At 44.2% G+C, this 20,980-nt stretch overlaps 1 protein-coding gene across 1 annotated transcript in view; it reads left to right on the top strand.

Annotated features, from left to right (window-relative positions):
• TSPAN7 (tetraspanin 7) overlaps positions 1 to 13,092 on the top strand; it is a 92,255-nt gene extending 79,163 nt beyond the window's left edge. The window contains exons 4-8 of the mRNA XM_057411819.1: positions 471 to 566; positions 2,142 to 2,297; positions 6,683 to 6,766; positions 11,560 to 11,632; positions 11,966 to 13,092. Of these exons, the coding sequence (XP_057267802.1) occupies positions 471 to 566; positions 2,142 to 2,297; positions 6,683 to 6,766; positions 11,560 to 11,628 (405 nt within the window). The 3' untranslated portion in view covers positions 11,629 to 11,632; positions 11,966 to 13,092. The remainder of the gene's footprint in view (positions 1 to 470; positions 567 to 2,141; positions 2,298 to 6,682; positions 6,767 to 11,559; positions 11,633 to 11,965) is intronic.
• The last annotated feature ends 7,888 nt before the right edge of the window (positions 13,093 to 20,980 follow it).

The following is a 20,980-nucleotide window of genomic DNA, read 5'->3' as shown; positions in this document are numbered from 1 at the left end:
AAAGGCTTCGGCTCCTACTAGGCATCCGTGAGCAGAGAGCAGCACACAGTCTCCTTCAGACTTAGTGCTGGAACAAAGTTTTGGGGGAAAAAAAATCAAATGATATCTTTCTTGTAGGTTAAGTAATTTTCTGTATTTTTTTTCTTTAGTTTAAAATAAAAGTACCCCAGCAAGCAGCTACATTAAAAAACAAAAACAAACAAACAAAAAACAAACATAAAATTACTTTATCTATAAGAAACTTAACCTGTAAAAACTATGTCTGATAGACCCCACTTGAAAAATAGCATGAATGACTCCTAAGAGCTAAGAGGGAGCTCTGCCAGCTCTGAAAACACACTTAAAAACAAGTGGGAAGGGTTAGTTTGGGTGCCTTTTTAGGTTTGGAAATGCATTTGCTTCTTGTGAAAACTACTTCAGGTTTCAGCTTTTCATTGCTCAAGTGGACTTTTTTTTCCTCATCCTCATAGATCAAGGATACTTTCCTTAGGACATATACCGAAGCAATCCAGAATTACAACAAGAATGATGAGCGGAGCCATGCAGTGGATAACGTACAGGAAAGTGTAAGTCTAAAGCTGGATATTAAAAATTAATAGAGCAAAGCATACATTCAGATTTGATCACAGAACATGAAGTGTGGGTAGCTCAATCTGCAAGCTGTATACTGCAAGCAAAATTAGAGGCTGGTAAAACTGATCTAAAGAAAGAGTAGTTCAGCTGGTATGTTTGCCTAAGTTTCGATGAACAAGCTATCTAATGAAGGCAGGGCCTGTCCCACTTGCTTGTTGTTGATCCCTGATCTTGAATTATGTTTAGAGGCCAGTTTTATCCCTTAAGAACACACCTTGTTCTTAATGGAATCTGTCAAAAGGATTAAGAAATGTAGATTTGTGCTGGATGAGACAAGGATTCTATAATTTAGCATCCTGTATCATTGATAAACTGCAGCAGTTCGCAAGTACAGTAAGAAGCTAGCAAAGGAGACCTAGTAAGCTAAGGGGAGAAAGAGAGTGTATTTTCTCCAGAGGAAAAGGGGGTGGAAAAATGTGCTGCTGAGGTTGGAGATGCCAACCACAAGGAACCAAGCCCATCAACTACAACACAGAGCAAATTCCTATTTAAATTCCTACTGGAAACCATACTATAGCAAGAAGCTCACAATACATTCTATGAGCCAATTTGCTTTTCATGTGATTATAACTTACTGAATGGCTGAAATTGCAGTGTAATTGTATTGATGACTTCTAGATATTCTTTAGAAATTACATCTATAATGTTGGACCCCTCTGCATATTTGAAACTGCCCCTAACCTGTCTTCTCTTAGCAGATTACTGCACTGCTCTAAACGGAGTATATTCTGCTGTCAAATTGCTTGTTTGCCTAATCTTAACATGTATTTTGAACTTCTGATTTCTTGGAGTTGCTTAAACTACACAGTTTTAAATAATTATTCAGTGTTTCTGTCATAGCAAAATGTTCATTTCATTTATTTTTACAGGAACTGCATTTATAAGCCCTTTTCATGCAGAAAATTCAATGCATAGTGCATATCTTTGAGTGACTGTCTTCTAGCTTAGTATCTAGAGCAGAATATCCTTCCCAACTTAGTTGTTTTCAGATGATTATGAAATCACTCTGTGAACATATGGTCTCCTTCTATTCATGGCTCTGTGAGTTTTCCTAGAAATTATTTTGGTGAGTTAGAGAGGCTTGCTTCACCTTAGCAATTTGTATTAGTTTGTCCCTGCATGTGTTACATGTAGTTCTGCGTAATGCTTTGAAGTTTTTAAGGCCACCTTTCTTGACTGCATTGTGAGGCTCTGTCTTGAATTTCCAGGATCATCTTTAATTAAATAAACAAGCAAAGGAAACAAAACCAAAACCCAACAGACCTTCAAAGAACAGCTCTGCTCATAAAATACCTTTTTTCCTGGGAGGTTTTCTGATCCAATCTTCTGTAAATGACATTTGTGATGCTTTTGTAATAAATGAGGCAGGGGCTTGTATCTTCTTTCCAAAACTGGAGGCAACACATCTTTATTTTGATTATAAGCTTATTAAGTGGACAGTGACAATTCTATCCTAGTTTTAATCCTGGTTTGCTTGTTTGTTTGAATCTGCATCTTATTCCTCTTAGCTGAGCTGCTGTGGCATTCAGAGCTACACCAACTGGAGCACCAGCCCTTACTTCTTCAAGTACGGCATCCCTACAAGCTGTTGCATGAACTCCAGTGACTGTAACACTCAGGATCTGCGCAACATGACCGTGGCTGCCACTAAAGTAAACCAGAAGGTACCAGTAACATTGTGCTAGAAGCAGTTGTTATGAAACTATCCAGTACACGAGTGGAGCATAGGGCTGCTTACAGTTGCATTTGTTTTCAAATAGCTGATTGATAACTTGTGTTTTGGGCTGGAATTATGGTAAGGAGCTTTCAAATTCTTTAAGCTGGCCTTACTCAAATGACCAGGTGAGCAACATTTCTGATGAGAAGGGATTTGTTTCCTTACCACAACACTGCACACAGACGCAGCACTGGCCAGGCACAGGACCAGGAGTGCTTTGTGTGCTCAACTGCCCTTGAGGGTTAGGTTGGTCAGCACTTCTCTGCTCCTCTCTCACTCCTGCTGAATGCTGTGGGGTTTTGCTGAGGACAAAGATGTAGCTGGGTGAAGGGAAGGACAGGGTTTACTCTTGTTTGTGTTCAAACAGTAATTTCAGTGCTAGAGAAGAAACATGGATGACTGACAACAGGCGTGGTGGTTGGGTGGTACATTTACAGTGACTTAAAATCTTTGAACATGTGCTGCTGCAAGCATAGCACAGCCAAAGTGACTTCCCTCATGCGGTCACCAGAAGGAGCATTTGAGAAAAGGACAGAATAGGGTTGGGAAAGCAGGTTTGAGAAAACAGGAAGAAAAAGAATAATTGGAGAATTAAAATACAGAAAACACAAAGAAAGGAAGAATAAAGAGAAAAAAATGCAGCATGTATAGTAGACACTGCACTGCAGAAATACAACTCAAGTTATTGCTTTAAGTGTTAGTGCATCATCAATTATTTCTTTCTCACTTGAGATTTGCAAGAGGCAAGAGTTTCTTGGTAAAGGAATGATACTGTGGCCAAATCACTGTGCTAAGTTGCAGCACAGCTTACTAAGACTTTAGGATTATTTTGTTTTCTGTTTTTGTTTTCAGGCTTGAATTTAAAAAAATAAATAAAAGTCCTAATAGGTAACAGGCAAAGTGTGGAAATGCCTTTCTGCCTTCTGTTTCTGTCTTTTTCACCTCAGTCATCTGTGAGTCAGGAGGTTGGAGTGGTAGCTGAGCACAGCCTGAAACATCTTCCTTTGAAAACAAGTCAAGTGGACAACATTTTCTAGCATGTATTTAAATAAGATGCCAGAGGACTGTTTTCCACTAAGTTTTTCTTTTCTGCAATAGTTTAATCAGAGCCACTTGTTCCAGGCATGTGGAACATTAGTGGTGTCCATCTGTTAACAAACTCACAGTCACCACCAACAAAATAATCTTGCTGGATTGCATGAGCATGGAGGATGAGCCACTCCATTCAGTTGCGCCATGTGAACTTGTAGTAACTTTCTGGTTTTAGAAGTGGGAAGAAGGTGAGAGGCAGAACAGTGTGGATCTAGGGGATGTACAGTACAACTGGCATTCACAGCAGGCAGAGTGCCTCCTGGGCCACCCATCCTCATCCCCTGCTTCTGCCCACCTTCCCAGTAGGAACACTTTCTAGTGGGACTGGTACTTTACCAGCAGGTCCCAGCTTTTCAGTTTGGGATGTCCATGCACTCTGAACCTTTCCTGGCTACATAACTGAGCAGGTGCCATTTGTCCCCCCTCTACACACACAGAAATCCCTGTCCACTTGTGAGTTCCTCTGAGCAAATGATGTCTGCTGAATTGTGAGAAACAGCTGAGGGTTGAATGAGCTTATGCTAGTCCATGGCTGATAGATCACTTTCAACCATGCTTGCTCCTTGCTTCCCTGTCAAATGCACGAGTCACGTGACGGAAAAGGACTGATGATTCCTCAGAAAGCAGTTGACTTAATTACTTGATTAATTACTACTTAGGGGAAGTTTGGATGCCCTGTGATACAGTGTCCCATTTTCTGAAAGAGACAGCCATTTGTAATCAAAGGTTGTAAAGACTTCTGTTCAGCACTTGTGAGATCTCAGAGTTGTCCCAAACATTTAAACAAGGCGGGATGTTTCTGAAAGGGGCATGAGAATAAAAAGGAAGCAGGATGAAATGTTGTGTGACCCTTTGCTTTGACTTCAAGTAGGAAGCAAATATCATTGCCTCTGACACAAGCCCACTGCTCATCTTGGAAACAGGAACTTTGCTCTCTGAGAATAAGGAAAAGATGTATTGCCTGTGTTGTGGAAGACACTTGTTACCATTCCTGTGAATGGGTATATTTGGAATATACATCTCTTTTGGTGAATCTTGCAAAACTGTCAGTAAGGCAAATTCTCTATGAGCTAATCAAATTACTAGCTCTTTATGAAGACCAATGATGAATTATCCAAAGAGGATTATACTGATGATCTAATGCCTGGACTAAAAGACAACATTCTTGGTTTTTCTTTGCCAATTCTGCCACAGACTTGCTTAGTGACCTTGAGTAAATCATTTAGTCTGTTTCTTCATCTCAGATGAGACTAATTCCTAACTTGAAGGGCTGTCATTAGGATTAGCTAATTAACGTTCATATAGTGCTTTTAATCTTCAGAGCCCATTACCAACAAACCTCAAGAATTACTTCTCTCTAAAATCTTAATAAAGGAACAGATGCGTGGAGTCAAGAATTATTGGATACTTGCAAAATTGTTACTTCTGTCCTCTGGATCAGCACCCTGATGTGTGCACATGGTATTTCACATACTTCTGTACTGTATATGCAGCTCTTGGGTGCTTCTTGGGCTCTCACTCTGTGCACAGAAAGAATTGAGCAATTAAGCCATATTTATGCAGTGTAATTCAGGAAAGAGACTATTGTGAGTTGGAAAACAGTCTTCAAATGAGGAGAGTGATCAAAACTCTCGCATGTTTTTTTAACGAGATATTCTGTCTCCCTCCAATTACCATTACACGCTGCATCTCTTGAAGGCTGTTGAACAGAACAGATCTCAGAATTGCTGGGGAAACATTAAGCTGTGTCAGACAGACTGAAAGTGCTCCTTGAGAAACCTAATCTCATTTCATAACACACACAAGTAGAGTTGCTTGATGTGTTAAATAAGCAGGCTTGAATCTGACATACTGTACACTCTTGTAAGATGCAATAAAGGATAAATATGTATACTTTAAACATTTCAGAAATGAATTACATCTGTGCTGGTCCTCAGCTACTATTAGGTTTACCACTTCATTACTCTCAGGATTAAATAAAATGTCTTCTTATATTATAAAAGAGGTTAAAGAAATGATACAATTTAGTTCACAAATGGCCTGTCTCTAACAAAGGACATTGTCCTTCTCACTGTTATTTCTCACAAGAATTTAATGCTTTGAGGTCATGTAAAGAGTTCCTGCAGTGTTTGCAAAAGTAAAGGGTATATGGATGGAAGAAAACATGGCGGCACTTCTCTTACAGAACAGGAGTCTAGACTGGAAAAAGGAACTCCCTCTTATGTCTGTTCATTCCAGCTTCTGATAAAGTGGATAAAGTTACAGCATTGTATAAAATGCCTTAGGACGGCCCTTAAGATGGGAGTGGTGATGGTCATTTGAGGAAGCATGACAAAAGGGGCTAAGAGATGGCTTTGGACTGAGTGGGCAGATGGGTTAATAATGAAAGAAAAAACAGATGTCATCTTTCTTCTTTTTCTTCAAGTATTGCATCCCTTGTTTAGGTTCATTTAGGCACCACAACCGAGGAAATCTAATTTCAAATGTGTTTTTGAGGGGCCGCAAATTGTCATACTGACGGGAACAGCTCAAAAAGCCTATCCAAGAGAAGGGCAGAAACGTGTATGAATCTGCTGGCCCCAGAGTGGGCTGTGAATTGAGGGACGAGGAATCAAGTCAGCTGATGGAGTCGGTGTCTGAGCTAAAGAGAGAAAATTGGGTTTGGGAAGCAGGACAAGGAATTTATTGTCCAAGGGCAAATGAATGAAGAAACTTCCTACAAACCCCTTGGTAACTTTGTTACATGGTTTAAAGTCATACACTGCTCAACACCTTGCCTGGTGTCCTTTGACAGGTGAAGGCAAGAAGAATGCCTCACTGGATGCCTGAAGCATGCTTGTATTAAATATCTGGAGTATTAAGAAATCTGCATCATTTATTCATTTTTGACACCCTTGCTGTATTATAACATTACCCTATGGTTTGGTTTCAGGTCAAAGCTATTTTAATGTTTTCTTAAAACAGTGTGAACTGACTTTCTTTACTAAGACCTATAAAAATGAGTGTAATCTCACAATTAGCTTTTAAAAGTACTGAAATAACATTTGTTTCTAAAAAGGACCGGTGTTGCCACCACTTTCCATCATTCACTGAGAATTGCTATTAAATAAAAAGGTGACACTGTTGGAAATTACAGCAGAAATACTGTCTAGTCCAAGTCCATTTAAAATGAGATATTTGTAATGTATGAGTTCGTGGCAGGGAAGGTCGATACAAGGAATGATTATGTTTGTTTTCTAGGGCTGTTATGACTTGGTGACCAGTTTTATGGAGACGAATATGGGAATCATAGCTGGAGTGGCTTTTGGGATTGCGTTCTCACAGGTAGGTGCATAAATGCTTCCCTTCCCCCTGTTTTGTCCCCTCTCTTTTTTTCTTTCCCTGGACTTCAAGGAAGGAAGCATTATGGAAAGGGACTGAACTCAGCATGCTCATTAGTCCTGAGGTCATCTGTTCATTGATTTTCTTTTTTTCAACTTAAATGAAGTTTCTCCTTGGGAATATCAGTTACGGTTGAGCTAATGACTAGCTCAAGGAAAACAACTTGTCCCTCCACTGGGTCAAATAGAGGTTAACCCAATAAAACATTGGCTTAAATGGAGCATAAACAGCTAAGAAGACAAATAGCTTATCCATTGTATGGATAGGCTTCTACCTTCTAAGCATTCTTATTTTGTCTTAAAGGAGTCTAGAGTTCAAATAAGAGTGTACCTTCAGCCCCCCCCCCATCCTGGACCTGGAGCCTAGAGGGAGCACTTGGTTTTGATGACCGGTAGTTTTATATTTTTTCCCCTTTTAGCACAGAACACTGAGGTGAGATCTGCCCAAATTAGATTATTCCCTGCCTGGTCCAAAAGGAGTTTGTCATGGGAGGTACAAGAGAAGGCTAAGAAGGTGTTTGCCTCTCCCTGATATTCAAACTGTCTTTTCTTAGACAGGAGCTGGAGAAACCACAGGTCTGGTTAGAACCTTCTGGTCAAGAAGGGGAGGGTAAACACCCTTCAATGAGATGCTCGTTTACTTTAGTTATTTGCATGTGGTGGCAAAGACTCGCCTTTGAAACAGGCAAAAAGAGGAGGGAGGGAAACACACCAATGGGCCAATGCAAAAGTGTTTGCAAAACTGTTCAGCAAAACACGTGGCAACATCTATGATGCCTAAATCGCTTCTACCTGAGAGGCAATCTGCCTTCTCTCTGCAGAGAGTACATCGTACATCTGCAAATATTATATTCAAAAACTATCCCGCAACTTTTATTTGTTTCATTCACACAATATTAAAAATTTGGGTCCTGAGGCAACACTGAAAATAGTAATGTGTCTGTGGAATGACTTATGTTTATCCAGTGGTTTGAAAAGATGAGGTGCTAGGAAAAATTATTTGACTTCTTAAACCTCATGAATTCAGTTAGCACACAGTAGGTTTACACTGTGATGTGCTGGAAACAGGCGATTTGCCAGTGTTGTTGCTGGTCATAGGCAAGTCAAGTAATGGGAGGGCTGTCGTTGCCCTTTTGCCCCTGCTGCCCCATGGCATCAGCCTGTGCTTGGCTGTACAGTGTTTTAGTTACATCTCTCTGAGTTTAATTTTCTCAGCAGTTACAGTGGCCTCCAGGATTTTTCAGAAGAACTGGCCCCAAGCCATATGAAAATGGGCACCACATCTTCTCAGTCAGTGTATGCACAACTTGAAGGAGCCCAAAGTTAAAACTTTGGGCTTGGATGAGCTCACTGCCTTGCCTTGGGGGTATCTGGAAACCTGATGCCTTATAGCCTATATGTTAGATGTGAGAAGCCCATGATTTGCCCTGTCAGCCTGTTTCATGTGGGTGTTCATCATACCACCAGCCACCCAGAGCATTGGAGTCAGGACTTCAGGATCCGGAAGCGGTGAAACTACCAGTCTGGAGCTGTTGGTGCATAGATCAGGGGGAATTTGGGGGTTTTGTTTAATAAGCTGTTCTAGTTTTTGTTGAATGGTCATGGCTGCCTTGATACTCTTCTCCACTGTGGTTATGAGTTGAGTACTGCTATAGGACTCTGAGCTGTTACTTCAGTTCAATTTCTAGACAGCCAGAAGGCTATAAAACATCTTTTAAAGTGCCTCGTGTGAAACTATCCAGAAGAAAAATGGGATGAGTAGGATTTTATAGTTCATATGCTGCTGGGGCAAATGCCTCAGTCAGGACCAATACTACCTGAAAGCCTTTAATCAGTGTCTTGTACGTGTGCTAGGCAAAGCATCAATTTATTTGCCCAAACATTGTTTGCAGCTGGGAGGGAGACTGTAGGAAGAGTGCAGCTGAAACTGTTAGTACTTTGGCATGTGTCTGGATGCTTACTCTAGGTCATTGGCTGCTTGTGAGCTCCATGCAGGAAGGTGGGTAAGCAGTATGGGCATAGAGTGACCTGTGCAATGGGAGCCCTTTGCACAAGGCGAGACCAGCATGACGGGCTGCAGGCAGCACACGGGGGAAGGTGCTGTGCTTCTGTGGCTCCAAGTGCAAACTGAGGCATGTTCTGAAGTGGTGTTGGCAGCTTGCGCTGTCTGATGGCAGCGTGCACCCTGCTGCCAGCTGAGGATGTCACTCCCCTGCCTAAGCACAGGGCTCTGGCACTCTGAGTAGACACCCAGCTGCTTGGGGTTTTTGCAAATGTGTAAAAGGGCGAAGAGAGGAGATACAGGGGAGACAAGTGCGGCTCTCCTGGGCTGTGAAGAATAGGAGGTGGCCAGTTATAATTTACTGCTTAATCTGTTTTGCTGGACACAATTAGGGGTGGCGTTTACAGATTGATTTCAGGTTAAAGGTAGCTGGCAGTCATGCCAGGCAGCGCTCCAGCTGTAGGCAAGATTTTGCTGTTCCTACTGAGAATAGATTTAATCTAAATAAAAGACAAATTAGATCATGTTGCTCTTCTACAGTAAAGCATGCTCAAGGGCCTTTCCTTCATGTGATTTGTTAGGTGTTGACTAGCATGGGGAATGTGCTGGTTCCCAGAAATAGGGAAAGTTGATGTACTGGCACTGCACATCTTACAGGCCTGGCACACACCTCCCAGGCAGAGTCAGAGCTTTAAAAACCTGCTGCGTTGCTGACATTGTCTGTGCTGTTCCTCGGGTTTGAAATAGTAATAATAAAATACAATTTGGTTGGTTTTGGACTCAGATGCTAATGCTGACTTCCAGCTGGAATAATTTCAGTTTAGCAGGTGCTCTTCAGAGCAGCAAAATGATCGCTGCCTTGTGCCCAACAGAGAATACAATTATGAAAGCAGCACAGATGATAAAGAGTTTTGCCTAGATAAAACTGTAGCGCAGGCATTGGCTTAAGGGATGCAAGAGACAGAGTCTGAATTGGTTTACAGATTGTGGTTGCGGTAAAGACTCTGAGTACGGGAGTCTCAGTATAATGTTAAGGCCAAATTTTTACCTCTTCTAGAAGGACACAAAGCAAGGTGCTCTCCACATGCTCAAAACAGGTTGTGGGGCATGCAGGGTTCCCATCATTCAAAGATACGTTCTCATGTGGTTGTAGTCCCTCTTTACAGTGCAACATCCAGCTGCCCTCATTACTGTCAGCATTAATGTGAGTAGCTCTGCCTGACAGTGGAAGCAGTTCTGGTGCAGACATCACCCACTGTGTCTGCTGCAACTCCTGAGACTTGGCCCTATCACAGGATTACACCTTTGTCGCCCCTTGCACCAGGGTTAGGAAGTGGAATCCATATTGAGATCCAATATGTGACCTGAAATCTAGTATAAGACTAGGTAGCTTCTAAATCAGGGCATTCAGCCTGCTTTTAAAGGTGACTCTGTGCCCTTTTGAGATGCCCAGAACAGTTCTGGTGGATGCTGAAACAGGAGAGGGAGCGAATTTCTGGCAAATGAAGTGTGGCCTGAGCAGGAATGTGACATCTTAGAGACAGAAAACAGTTTATCTGGTACCCTTGCTTGGTCTTGCTCTGGGGTGATGCCAACCCAAATCAAGCAATTGGCTGGTAGAGAAGATGTATACTTTGATGATGATCATGTTAACAGGGAGCACTGCTGTTCCTGGGGAAAGGACACACAATTCCAAGCATGAACTAGAAGGAGTCAGTTTGGAGGAGCACCCAGTCGGGCACTATCTATGCATGTTCTGCAGGGTCTGCAGGAGCTCCATTGCTGCCAAACAATTGTGATCCCCCTTCTCAAGCTCTGCTCCCTTGCAATGCACTTTGCCAACAGCAGAACGGGACCGGCAGAGGTGGTGCCTTCTGGGCATGGGCAAGGCAGCTGGAGCCGCTCTGATAACCCTTACTTGGAGCCCTGGCTGTGGAAGGCTGATTGGTTTACAGAAATAGCCCTCTCACCGCACCCCAATTGCCAGGGAAGAGCTGTAACAACCTGGATATGTTCATGAGTTAATTAATTGACCAATCCAAATGAGAAAAGCAAGGATGAATTATTTATAGTACATTAAAGCTGTTGGCATATGCAGGAAAAGCTAACAAACTGCGATAGGCAAAATGTTGAAATGACTGAGTGCTTATTGACGACTGGAAGCCAGGGATCTGTTTTCAATAATCTGAGTGACAGCCAAGGGAATAATGAAAGACCTTTTTTTGATTTATTTTCAGATTGATAGCACTCATTTCTCTGGTGCTGCATCATTTGTAAAGAAAGCATAACCACTCTGGGGCAGTAGGAAGCTTTTTCCCAGCACACTGTTAATAAAGCTAAAGGGGCTGCCAGCTCTTGGTGGTGGCAGGCGACCCAGGTGAAGCCTGCAAGAGAAATGCAGCCAGTAGCATGCTGATACCCTGACAGCTTATCCATCCACAGGCAGTGACAACGGGATGGAAAAGTAGCAAAAAGGCATGCTGCCTATCAAACAAATATCCTCTGATCAAAGTCAAACGGCACATCTGACAAAAGACGGGAGATTTTAATACTGTTTTTCTTATTAGAGCAGTCCTTGAAACAGGGCATAAATGTGTTGGAGGATCAGCCAGAAAGGGTCCAGTAATAGCTCCAGTAATAGCTCCAGAAATCTTTGCTTGCCAGGGCCTCTCTTTGCTCTGCATTCATTTAATTTAACTTATATTCTCTTCTACTTCTGTTCTTGTCTGGCACAGTTGATTGGGATGCTGCTGGCATGCTGTCTGTCCCGGTTTATTACTGCTAACCAGTACGAGATGGTGTAACAAGGTGAGCTTTGCCCACTTTCCATGCAGTACATATGGTTTATACACCCTGGTGTACTAGCCAGGTTGTGCTGCTTCGGTTGAAGATAGGAGGCAGGTTTTAGATGCTCAGCATGTCCATTGAGAATTAAGTCCTCCCATGGGTTTCTTTGGTTTGGGATTTTCACCCCAATAGTCTGTCTGGTGGTGGAAAAAAAAAAGAGGAGGAAATGTAGTGTTGAATGTCTTATCATTTTAGTTTCCCTCTTGAAAAGAGAGGGCGCAATACCTACCATGAACACTGTTAGCATCCAAAGCAACCTCCTTCTTTATCTTTACTCCCCACCCTGCTCTCTAGTCTTTCAGAAGTGAGAAGTCCAGAGCCTGTCTGAAGACCAGGAGCTGCAGCATTGGAGAAAGACTGAAATGAATGTTATAGCACACACTGTCTCTCGCACGCACGCACACCCACACCCCACGAGCAAGCACGTGCGCGCGCACACTCGCACCCCACCTCCTGAACTCTGTCCCATGCGTAGTGTAACCATTCTGTGAAGTACCGCGGTGCCACCGAGAGCAGCCGGGTCCCCTCGGCCTCCAGACCCAGACACCATCCCTGCGGCTCGGCGTAGGACGGCACCGTATGTCTGTTCTTGGTCACACAGTAGTTGCATCGTAAGTTAACAAAGGTAATTCATTAACAGCAGTGATCGGGCTGTGCATGTAGTGACTGGAGGGCGTAATAAGCCTTTCACCATGGTTAATAAGTGTTGCACACGTTCATATAAACCAATATATGAAATATATATTCTTTTGGTTTTATCTTAATTTCTTGTTTTGTTTATTGCTTTACTAAGGTTTTCATCCTTTCCCTCTTCCCTGCGCCTGCCCCCCCTCCCCCAAAAACAAAGGAATCAGTAACATAACATAAAGATACTTGAAAATGATGTTAAAATGTTGTGCTTGAAGGGAACCGTTATTCCTGATGTTCTTCTACATCTTTGATTCTTACTCAGTGTTGTATGCCTAGTGCGTATCCCGGTAGGCTTTGTCTAGTGCATTTTGCCTCTGAACCTGATCCTGTGTAATACTGTTATTAAGCTGTGTTGTTGCTTACTGTGAAGGCAGGAATTTTGCTCCCTTTATTTTTATTAGGTAGTTATGAACTAATTGAACTGTGCTGTACTGCGGCCTTCAGATTTTTTTCCTGTTCTTTCTTTTTCTTTCTTTTTGCATTGAGGTTGCAGCCACCAAATACATCATTGAATCCAATCGAAATAAAACCACACACATGCAAAAACAAAAAAAAACACAAAAAAAAAACCCAACAGGCATATGAAATATTTTTGGGGGAAAGCAAAAGTTTAAAACCTTTTTAAAAAAATAAGACTTTTTTAATAATGCCTCTGTCTAGCATGCCAACGAGAATGCATTGATATTGTGAGTATTTGTGATATACGTATTAATAAATGGAACCATTACAGATTTCTAGCTGCTTCCTTTTTGTTCTTTAGTCATAACAAAACTCTTTGGAGGGGAGAGTGAACATGAAACGCAAATGCACAGCTTGGAGTGACATGTCTTTATGCATATTTTAACAACTAACTTGCTTGTGACAGGAAAACGTTACTACCCTGGGAAAAAGAAAAAAGAGAAAGAGCTGGAATTGTTTCAGAACTCCTAGAAAAACCTTCTACAGCTGGTTTCACCACGTGGCAAACACATACCCTCTGTATTGCAGGTTTGCTTCTTGTGACTGATAATGATCTGCAGTGTTTAATTATCCCATCCTTAGAGCTGAGTGTGATTTTGGCCTTGAGAATTTCTCTCTGATTTTGGTGAGGGAGAGAAGAGGGATTTGGGGCAGAGGGGGTGCGTAATGGCAAGTCAGGCACTCACCTCTTTCTCATTTGAATACATGAAGTGTTGAAGCTCTCATAGAAAGCCCCTGAAAATTTAAACCTGGAAGTTTTGGACCAACCCCTTACATTTGCAACAAACAAGACTGGAGGAGGGAAGACCTGTAGCCTTCTTGCTGGGGAGCTGCTGCACAGTGCCTGTGTCCACACAGCCCATACAGCTGCCTGAGCCCCAGACCATCCCGCATCCATCTGTTCATCCATCCATCTGTGGCACGCACCTAGTTCCTGCAGCCCTCTGCCCCAGCGATGCTGCCCTGTGTGGTGCCTCCAACATCAGCTCCTAATGAGCCTTTGCGTGGCGCTGGTGCAGTTGGTGTGCTTTCCCCCACAACTACAAAAGGCCTTGCACAGGCAAAAACCTGCTGGCATATGCCAAGGTGGCATGTCTTAAAATCCCTGGTGATATCTTTGGCTTTATTTGGCCATCTTTAAAAACAGGGAATGCCAATACAGGCCCTGCATAAATGCTGGGCAGTTTGTGTGTGCTTTGCTAGGGACAAATCCACTCGGCTCAGGTTGCAGTGCTTACATTTGCAGTCCCTTCTGAGTGGACAGTTGCAGACACTCACTTGGTTGCTGGGCTACACGATGCTGGAACGATGCCCTTCTCCCTCAGGCACAGGAAGTTCACAGGGGATGTTTTTCCACACCAGAAAGAGCTGGTCCACCAGCTGCCCCAGTTTCCCTCCCCTGTTCATCCCCGGGCAGGTCTCACCTACCCCACAGAGGGAAGGGAGAGGGGTGAGGCTGCCACCTACTCCCTCTGGAGCCACCAGCAACCTTCCGGAGTGGAAAAGCTCCAGCCTCTCCTTTGCTTGTGCTTGCTTTCTTTCTTTCTTTTTTTGTCTTTTTCCCGAAAGAAAGCATTGTTTGTGCCAAGACCTCTTTCCTTTGAAGATGCTGATGTTGGGTGACAGGTCAGTAGGCCCCCAAACTGCTCCAGCTCGCCCATCCCCATTCACTAAAGCATGTGCTCAACTTTAAGGCATAAGTGCTGGATTAAGTCCATTCAGCAAAGCCTTTCAGTGCATGCTCAATTGTTTCCCTGAGCCCAGCAGCACTCCAGCTTCTATGAGGTAGGTGTGTTAATTGGGCTCTTGACAGCTTCTGTGGAGAGGATCAGGCTGGTAAGGGCCTGCCAAGGGCTTCCCCAGTGAAATCCCCCTGGCTTAGGCTGGCGGGGGGGGGGGGGGGTTGCTGCCTGGAGCCATGGCATCCCTTGTGCTCAGCACAGCATTCTCCTGCTTCCTCTCTCCTTGAGGGAGAAGTGAGGCAGTGGAAAGGCAATGAAGCCGGAGCTGTCACATGTGGGTTACTGTCAGCAAGCACAGATATACAGGATTTTCCTTCCAGAGGTAAAGCTGCCACAGGGTACACCAGGGGTGTGTGCCTCAGGGGCTGTGGTCCACTCTCTGGCATGAACTGTATCAGTAGGGACCAGCCCCTGCTGCGCTGGGCTGGCCCAGGCTGCTGGATCCCTTCCCAAGCAACTTTTGTTCACTGCAATCACTGTAGCAGAGCTGGGCAAAAGAAGGGTGGGCGGGCTTGTGAGTCAAAGCAGGTGATGGGGTGACTGGATAAGTCCCAGGAGGGGTGCGAAGAGGGCACGGTTGAGGAGCAGGGAGAGTGGGAGATGGAGCTGGACTGTGGGAGGAGGAAGTATGGGCTCTGAGACCACCTTGTTTTGGTCCCAGTAAGCTGCTAGCTCAGTTTGGCTGCAAGGTGGATCAGTGACCTTAGCTGGCATGTGCATCCCATCCTGAGCTGCCTCTCAGGTCTTGCTTTAGCTGTGGAGGACAGCCCTAAGCACTGCTGAGAAGATAATGCACTGCTGAGAAGATAATACACTGCTGTGAAGGTGATTGTTCATGGTAGCATCAAAGTGTGGAGCAGGGGGCTATGCTGGAGGGCCTGGCTGGGTGAGCATCACTGGGGAGGAGACTGGCTTCGCAGGACTGCTTCTGGAATTTTGGCCTGTTGCTCCTCAGAGGCCCCAGCGCAGGGGCTAAAATGATCTGTCTTCTGTGTCTCATCCCCTGTACTACACTGGCTCATTACTCTTTAAGATAACTCTAACTAGCAAATCAATTTGCTGCCAGCTGAACCCCCTGCATAAAATACTTGGCATCCTACTGGAGGGGCAGGATTGAGATGTCAGACATCTACCAGGGCTGAGTTAGGACTGCTTCAGTATGAACCTGTACAATAAAGATAGCAATTGCCATGATTTGACATATGAGTGACACTTCTGCTTTTTTGTAAGTGAAAGTATTCTGGTCCCCAAACTTGTGAAATCCAGTCAACTTCTTGCAAGCTGCTTCCACCATCTTGGCCTAATTCTGAAGGAAAAATCTGATGCTTTTGCTTTTTGCCAGTCATTGCACCTGCTCCTTCTGCAGCCAGGGAACGCGTTACTCAAAGGATGTCTCCTTTTTGTCTGGCATGACCAGAGCTATTTGGTACACGTGAGCCTATTACAAGCAAGCTCCTCAAGCTCTAGAGTCTGTTCTGCTCCATTGTAACCACAGTGTGGCTATTTTTGGTCTCTGCTGAAGCTACCTATAGGTGACACCAACTGCTTATTTTAGATCGTGGTCCTTCTGTGTCATCAATAACTGGTGGGTGTATACACACACACGTGGAAGATCCCTGGTGTGCTATAGAACACATTACAGTACAATACATTGTCCTAATGTAACTGTACATTCCCAATGCAACTACCAAATCACCAGAATGCTGTTTTTCATTCACCATGCTCAAATAACACAGTGTTTTGGCCAAGACTTTCAGAAGCAGTAGATGACAGGCACACCTTTGAGGTATTTCCAAAATGCTCTAGTGCCAAGTGATTTGCCTTTTGGGAATCCAGCCTTTTCAAACTTCTCAGGGCACTCAGAATTGAAGTAAATTTTGAAAGCCCTATCTGTTCCTAAAATGGACATTATTAATCTTTTTTAAATTGCAGTTATTTCCAGAGGGGAAGCAAGGACAGCTTTCTGACTTGCATGGCTGAAACCATGGCTTGTGTGCTTTTTCTTCTTGAGTAAAGAATCAGAAAACATGAAGTGAGAGAAGGCTGATGCCCAGAAGAACACTGGGGTGGGATAGGGGGTGAAAAAACAAGCAAAAAAACCATATAAACTTTTCTGGTTTTTCAGTCGAAAAGGTTTGAAATAAGATGTATTTCAACCTGAAATATGTGTTCAACGTGGTGGTGCAGCATCTCCAGCTCCAAGCTAAGCAGGCTCAGTAGCTCAGGCCTGCAGTAGGTGGGTCTGCAGAACAGTCTGGAGGGGACTGCTGCCTGCCAGGACACCTCTTATGTCCTCCTGATGATGAGAGCAGCCTTCTGTGGAAGCCTTTGGGGATCAGACTTATACAAACTACCATGGTGTACATGCAATGAAATTCATGGGCAGCATCAATCAGTGGCATTACCACCTAGCTTTGCTAGAGTGGACTAACACTGGTAGTTTCCTACTCTAGGCTTACTGTGCTCCTGTGGGATTTACTTTGAATGTCGTGTTTGTAAGTTATTGTTTGTTCAAAGGAACTGGTTACTGCTTATTTTGATTATTTGGTTATCTTCAGCCCTGCAGTTGTTTCTAATTAAAAGCAAACAAAAAAATTGCTCAGAATTTTCTACATCCTGGAGTTCAGTGTGACCCAGATGAATGAGCCCTTCTCCCAAGTATAGGAACTGGTACATTAAGCCCAAGGGTTATGTGCTGCTCCATTTACCTTCATACCATCCTGTTAGTTACAGGGTCAGGGACTGCCCCCTTCAGTCGAGGTGGAATTCAGCCCTGCAGTGAACCGGCCCTAGCCCTGTCTTCTGCCTCTGCCTCACCGGCACCAACAGCCTGCCAAAATCAATGCTGTGCCTTGGGAGAGTACAGAAAACAGGGCTCCATCTGCTCTGTGGAGGCAGTGTGAAGGATGAGACTCGGAAAACCCTGGCCAGTACCACAGCAAGCTGAACTGAGCTTAGATTGGCATAGTCCATCGCTCTTTGTAATGGTGGGGTTTCCTCCCAGTGCTTATCTGGATAGCCTAGATGTTCCCTCTTGTTTGGATGATGCATTTTAAGTACTACAATGTGGAAGGGAAATCAAAAAGCCAATCAAAATCATTTTTACGAGACCCATTCAATAAAAAAGTTATTGGCAATTAGCACAGGGTTTTTTTTTTTATAAAAAGAGTAATTAGCTCTCCTGCCCTGAGAATTAATGAATGCTTTTCATTACACCCCAAGGGGTAGCCAACCCAATAATAATACACTTCAGATGAATGCTGGTCTAAAACAACGTTGTTTGACAATGCAGGCAGCAGGATAGTCACAAACAGGAGGCAGTCCTGCTCTGATGAATGCTGGAGCTGGTTGCTTCAAAATGAAAGGCCATTAATAATTTGCTTGGATTAGTGCAATAGACTCGACTTCTTACTCATTAAGGAGAAGAAGCAAAGCCTTCAAAAAGACTAGTGCCTCATTTGTCCCTGGGTGCAAAGCTTAGGATGCTGCTGGAGATGCACTAGTGCTGGCTACTGCCTTTTGCTGACAGGGTGGAATGTGACTTGGCTGTTGAATGTGTGGCTGTCTGGATGTGGTGATTTCACTGCCTGAGGGGTGTTTGGCAGCTGAGTGGCAGAGGGTTGTGTCCCACTGTTGTCTCCCCTTCACTCCTTTACCCATTGGCACCACAGGGGTGGTGCCAAGTGACAGCGTCCTTTTCCCTATTGCTCTGATTTGATTGTTGGCATTTTCAGCAAGATATGCATTGGTAGAAATACAAAAATCACATTGACTTCTATTTTCAGTGGCTGTTCTGCTCTGACAGCCCACCTGACTGGTTCTTCTCTGGATGGGAAGCACAGCACAAGGCGGTGCTCTCTGTCAGAGGAATACCTTCATAGACTAAGCAGATGATAAGTTCCCTCTGCCCCGGGACAATCCTTGCCAATCCCATCCGGAGAGGGTCCAGAGGAGGGCCACAAAAATGATAAGTGGGCTGGAGCACCTCTCCCATGAGGACAAGGATGAGACACCTGGGCTTGTTCAGCCAGAAGAACAGAAGGCTCCAGGGAGACCTCATTGAGGCCTTTCAGTTCTTGAAAGGGGGGGTTGGACTAGATGGATTTTGAAGGTCCTTTCCAACCCAAACTATTATATGATTCTGTGATTCACTGACCCACATGTGGCCCTTGCTCAGCCTGGGTCTGGTGGGGGTCCCATGCTGCCACTGCTGACTGGTGGGCTGCTGCAATAGCTTCCTGCAGCCAGGCTTTAAAAGCTTCCCCATTACATTTACAGACCCGAGGATTCAAGTGAAAATCTGTATCTTCCCCTTCAAGCTCAACTGTCAAATCAGGATGAGGCTGGGGAGCTTGGCTCCCAGGGCTTGCCCCATGGAGAGACAGTATGTAATGGGAAGTCTAATTAAGGAGGCCAGCAGCTAATTTACATGCTGCAAGTAAAAGCTTCTTTGCCTACTTCTCCCTCTGCTATCTCACACTTACTTGACCGGGAGCCATATCTACACCAAGGCAAAAAGTTGACTCCAGCCTCTCCTCCTTTCCCGCCCTCCCTGCACTCTCCTAGGGAGTAGTGGATCTTCCACCCCATGGTGAGGACAAGGACTGCTGGGAGGCGATGCTGCAGCCAGATGGGGCAACATGGGTTCACTGGGGGCAAGAGTGGCAGCTGGCTATGGAGCCAACACAAACTTTAATAGCCAGCTTTACCTAATGCCTCTGTGGTGGCCACATCTCTGCTGCTGCTCTACACTCGCATGCAGCGAGACAGAACACTCAGATGAGCAGTAAATGCAATGCCTGTTAAAGCTGCATTGTGGTACTGCCTGGAGGCAGTAGTGCGGTATCAGAGCATCATCTCACTGGATATGTCAAAGAAATACGGTCATGCTGTAGAGCTAAGGCTGTAGGTGTAAGAAAAGGAACAAACAGGGGCAGAAAATAAGAAGAGAATTAGGTGTCATGCAAGCTATTGGGATCAGTGTAGTGAGCACAGGGCTGCGTTACAGTTATTTAGGCAATCTCGATTTTGGCATTTCATAGAATATGGATGCCAAATTTCACAGCTGTAAGATGCTTTGAGCACACATTTGTTCTGCTGTAACTACTTAAATTCAGGAAAAAAGTACATGGGGGAAAACAGGTTTTGGATGTGGAACCCTTGCCATCCTCTGAGGTACCCTTAGCCGGGCTGCAAACCATGCATCAGCCCCCTTGCTGAGCACTGATCGCTCACTGCTGGCCTGGGCTGCAGAGAGTGACAGAGCACCCATCCCCCGGGTAGGCTAATTCCTATGCTGCATTATGATTTTAGTACAAAGGGAAAGAAAAGGTCCCTCAGTTTAATACAACATAGAGTTTTATTCCCCCTTTTTTTTTGCTGGAATGGTTGGCAGAGCTCTGGGGAAAGTTTTACAAGGGGGGGAAAGAATAAATCCAATCTAGATATTTTCAGAAGTTCAGCTAGCCATGATGAGCTTTGAAATACGAATCACTGAACATTTAAAATATCTGTGCTCAAGGATTACATTTTTTGGAAATATAATGGTGGTTTAATGTGCTTGTATTTTCATTTTTTAGAGAGTTGCCCCTTCTTTTGGTTAATTTTTGCTTTTTTCAATAAACAAATGGATGAAGACTTGGTGCGATCATCCTATAGAACCAAGGAAAATCAAGCCTAGGTCTCTTGTGGATTCATACAGCCCACTGGAGTGTGTATTTTCCATCAGTCATTTTCTTTTAATATCAGGAAATTTTTGCAGGAATGGTTGAAGCTTGGAAAAGAAACTATTCTTTAACATCATTATAGCCACAGTGCCATGAAAACACTAGCTGCTAGTATCGGCAGCTAGAACAGGTCAGATTCCGAGACATAAAGGCAGCTACAAGCTCGAAAACAGGTGGAGTTACTGGGTGAGTATATTTTGGTTGGTTTGGAGCTGTGACCCAACACACAGGTGCACTTACTGAAGTGGGAGATGCTCATAAACCCTCCCTATAAACTACCTGCCTTGGAAAACTCCCATTAATACAGCACTTAAGGAACCTATATCCCAGGTAGTCACAGCAAATGTAAAGCCTGAGTGGCTATTACCTACAGGCTGCCCCATCGCAGCCCCATCGCAGCCAGTGGCAGCCTGCAGGGTAGTCACTGTCTTTCCCAGGATGCAACAGGGTAGCACATCCAGCACCTCCTCTTCCCCATGGCATACTGGGTGCTTTCTTTGAGGTTTTGGATGTCAGAGAGGGACTCTTCATCAGGGACTGCAGTGACAGGACAAGGGGCAATGGGTTTAAACTTAAACAGGGGAAGTTCAGGTTAGATATAAGGAAGAAGTTCTTTATTGTGAGAGTGGTGAGACACTGGAATAGGTTGCCCAAATAACTGGTAAATGCTCCATCCTTGGCGGTGTTCAAGG

Source organism: Pezoporus wallicus, unplaced genomic scaffold, assembly GCF_028554395.1.
Source record: "Pezoporus wallicus isolate ANWC-B61680 ecotype Strahan unplaced genomic scaffold, APGP_CSIRO_Pwel_v1 contig_1438, whole genome shotgun sequence".
Classification (NCBI taxonomy): domain Eukaryota; kingdom Metazoa; phylum Chordata; class Aves; order Psittaciformes; family Psittacidae; genus Pezoporus; species Pezoporus wallicus.
Note: the sequence above shows the minus strand (reverse complement) of the source record. Positions and strands in the feature narration are given on the sequence as shown.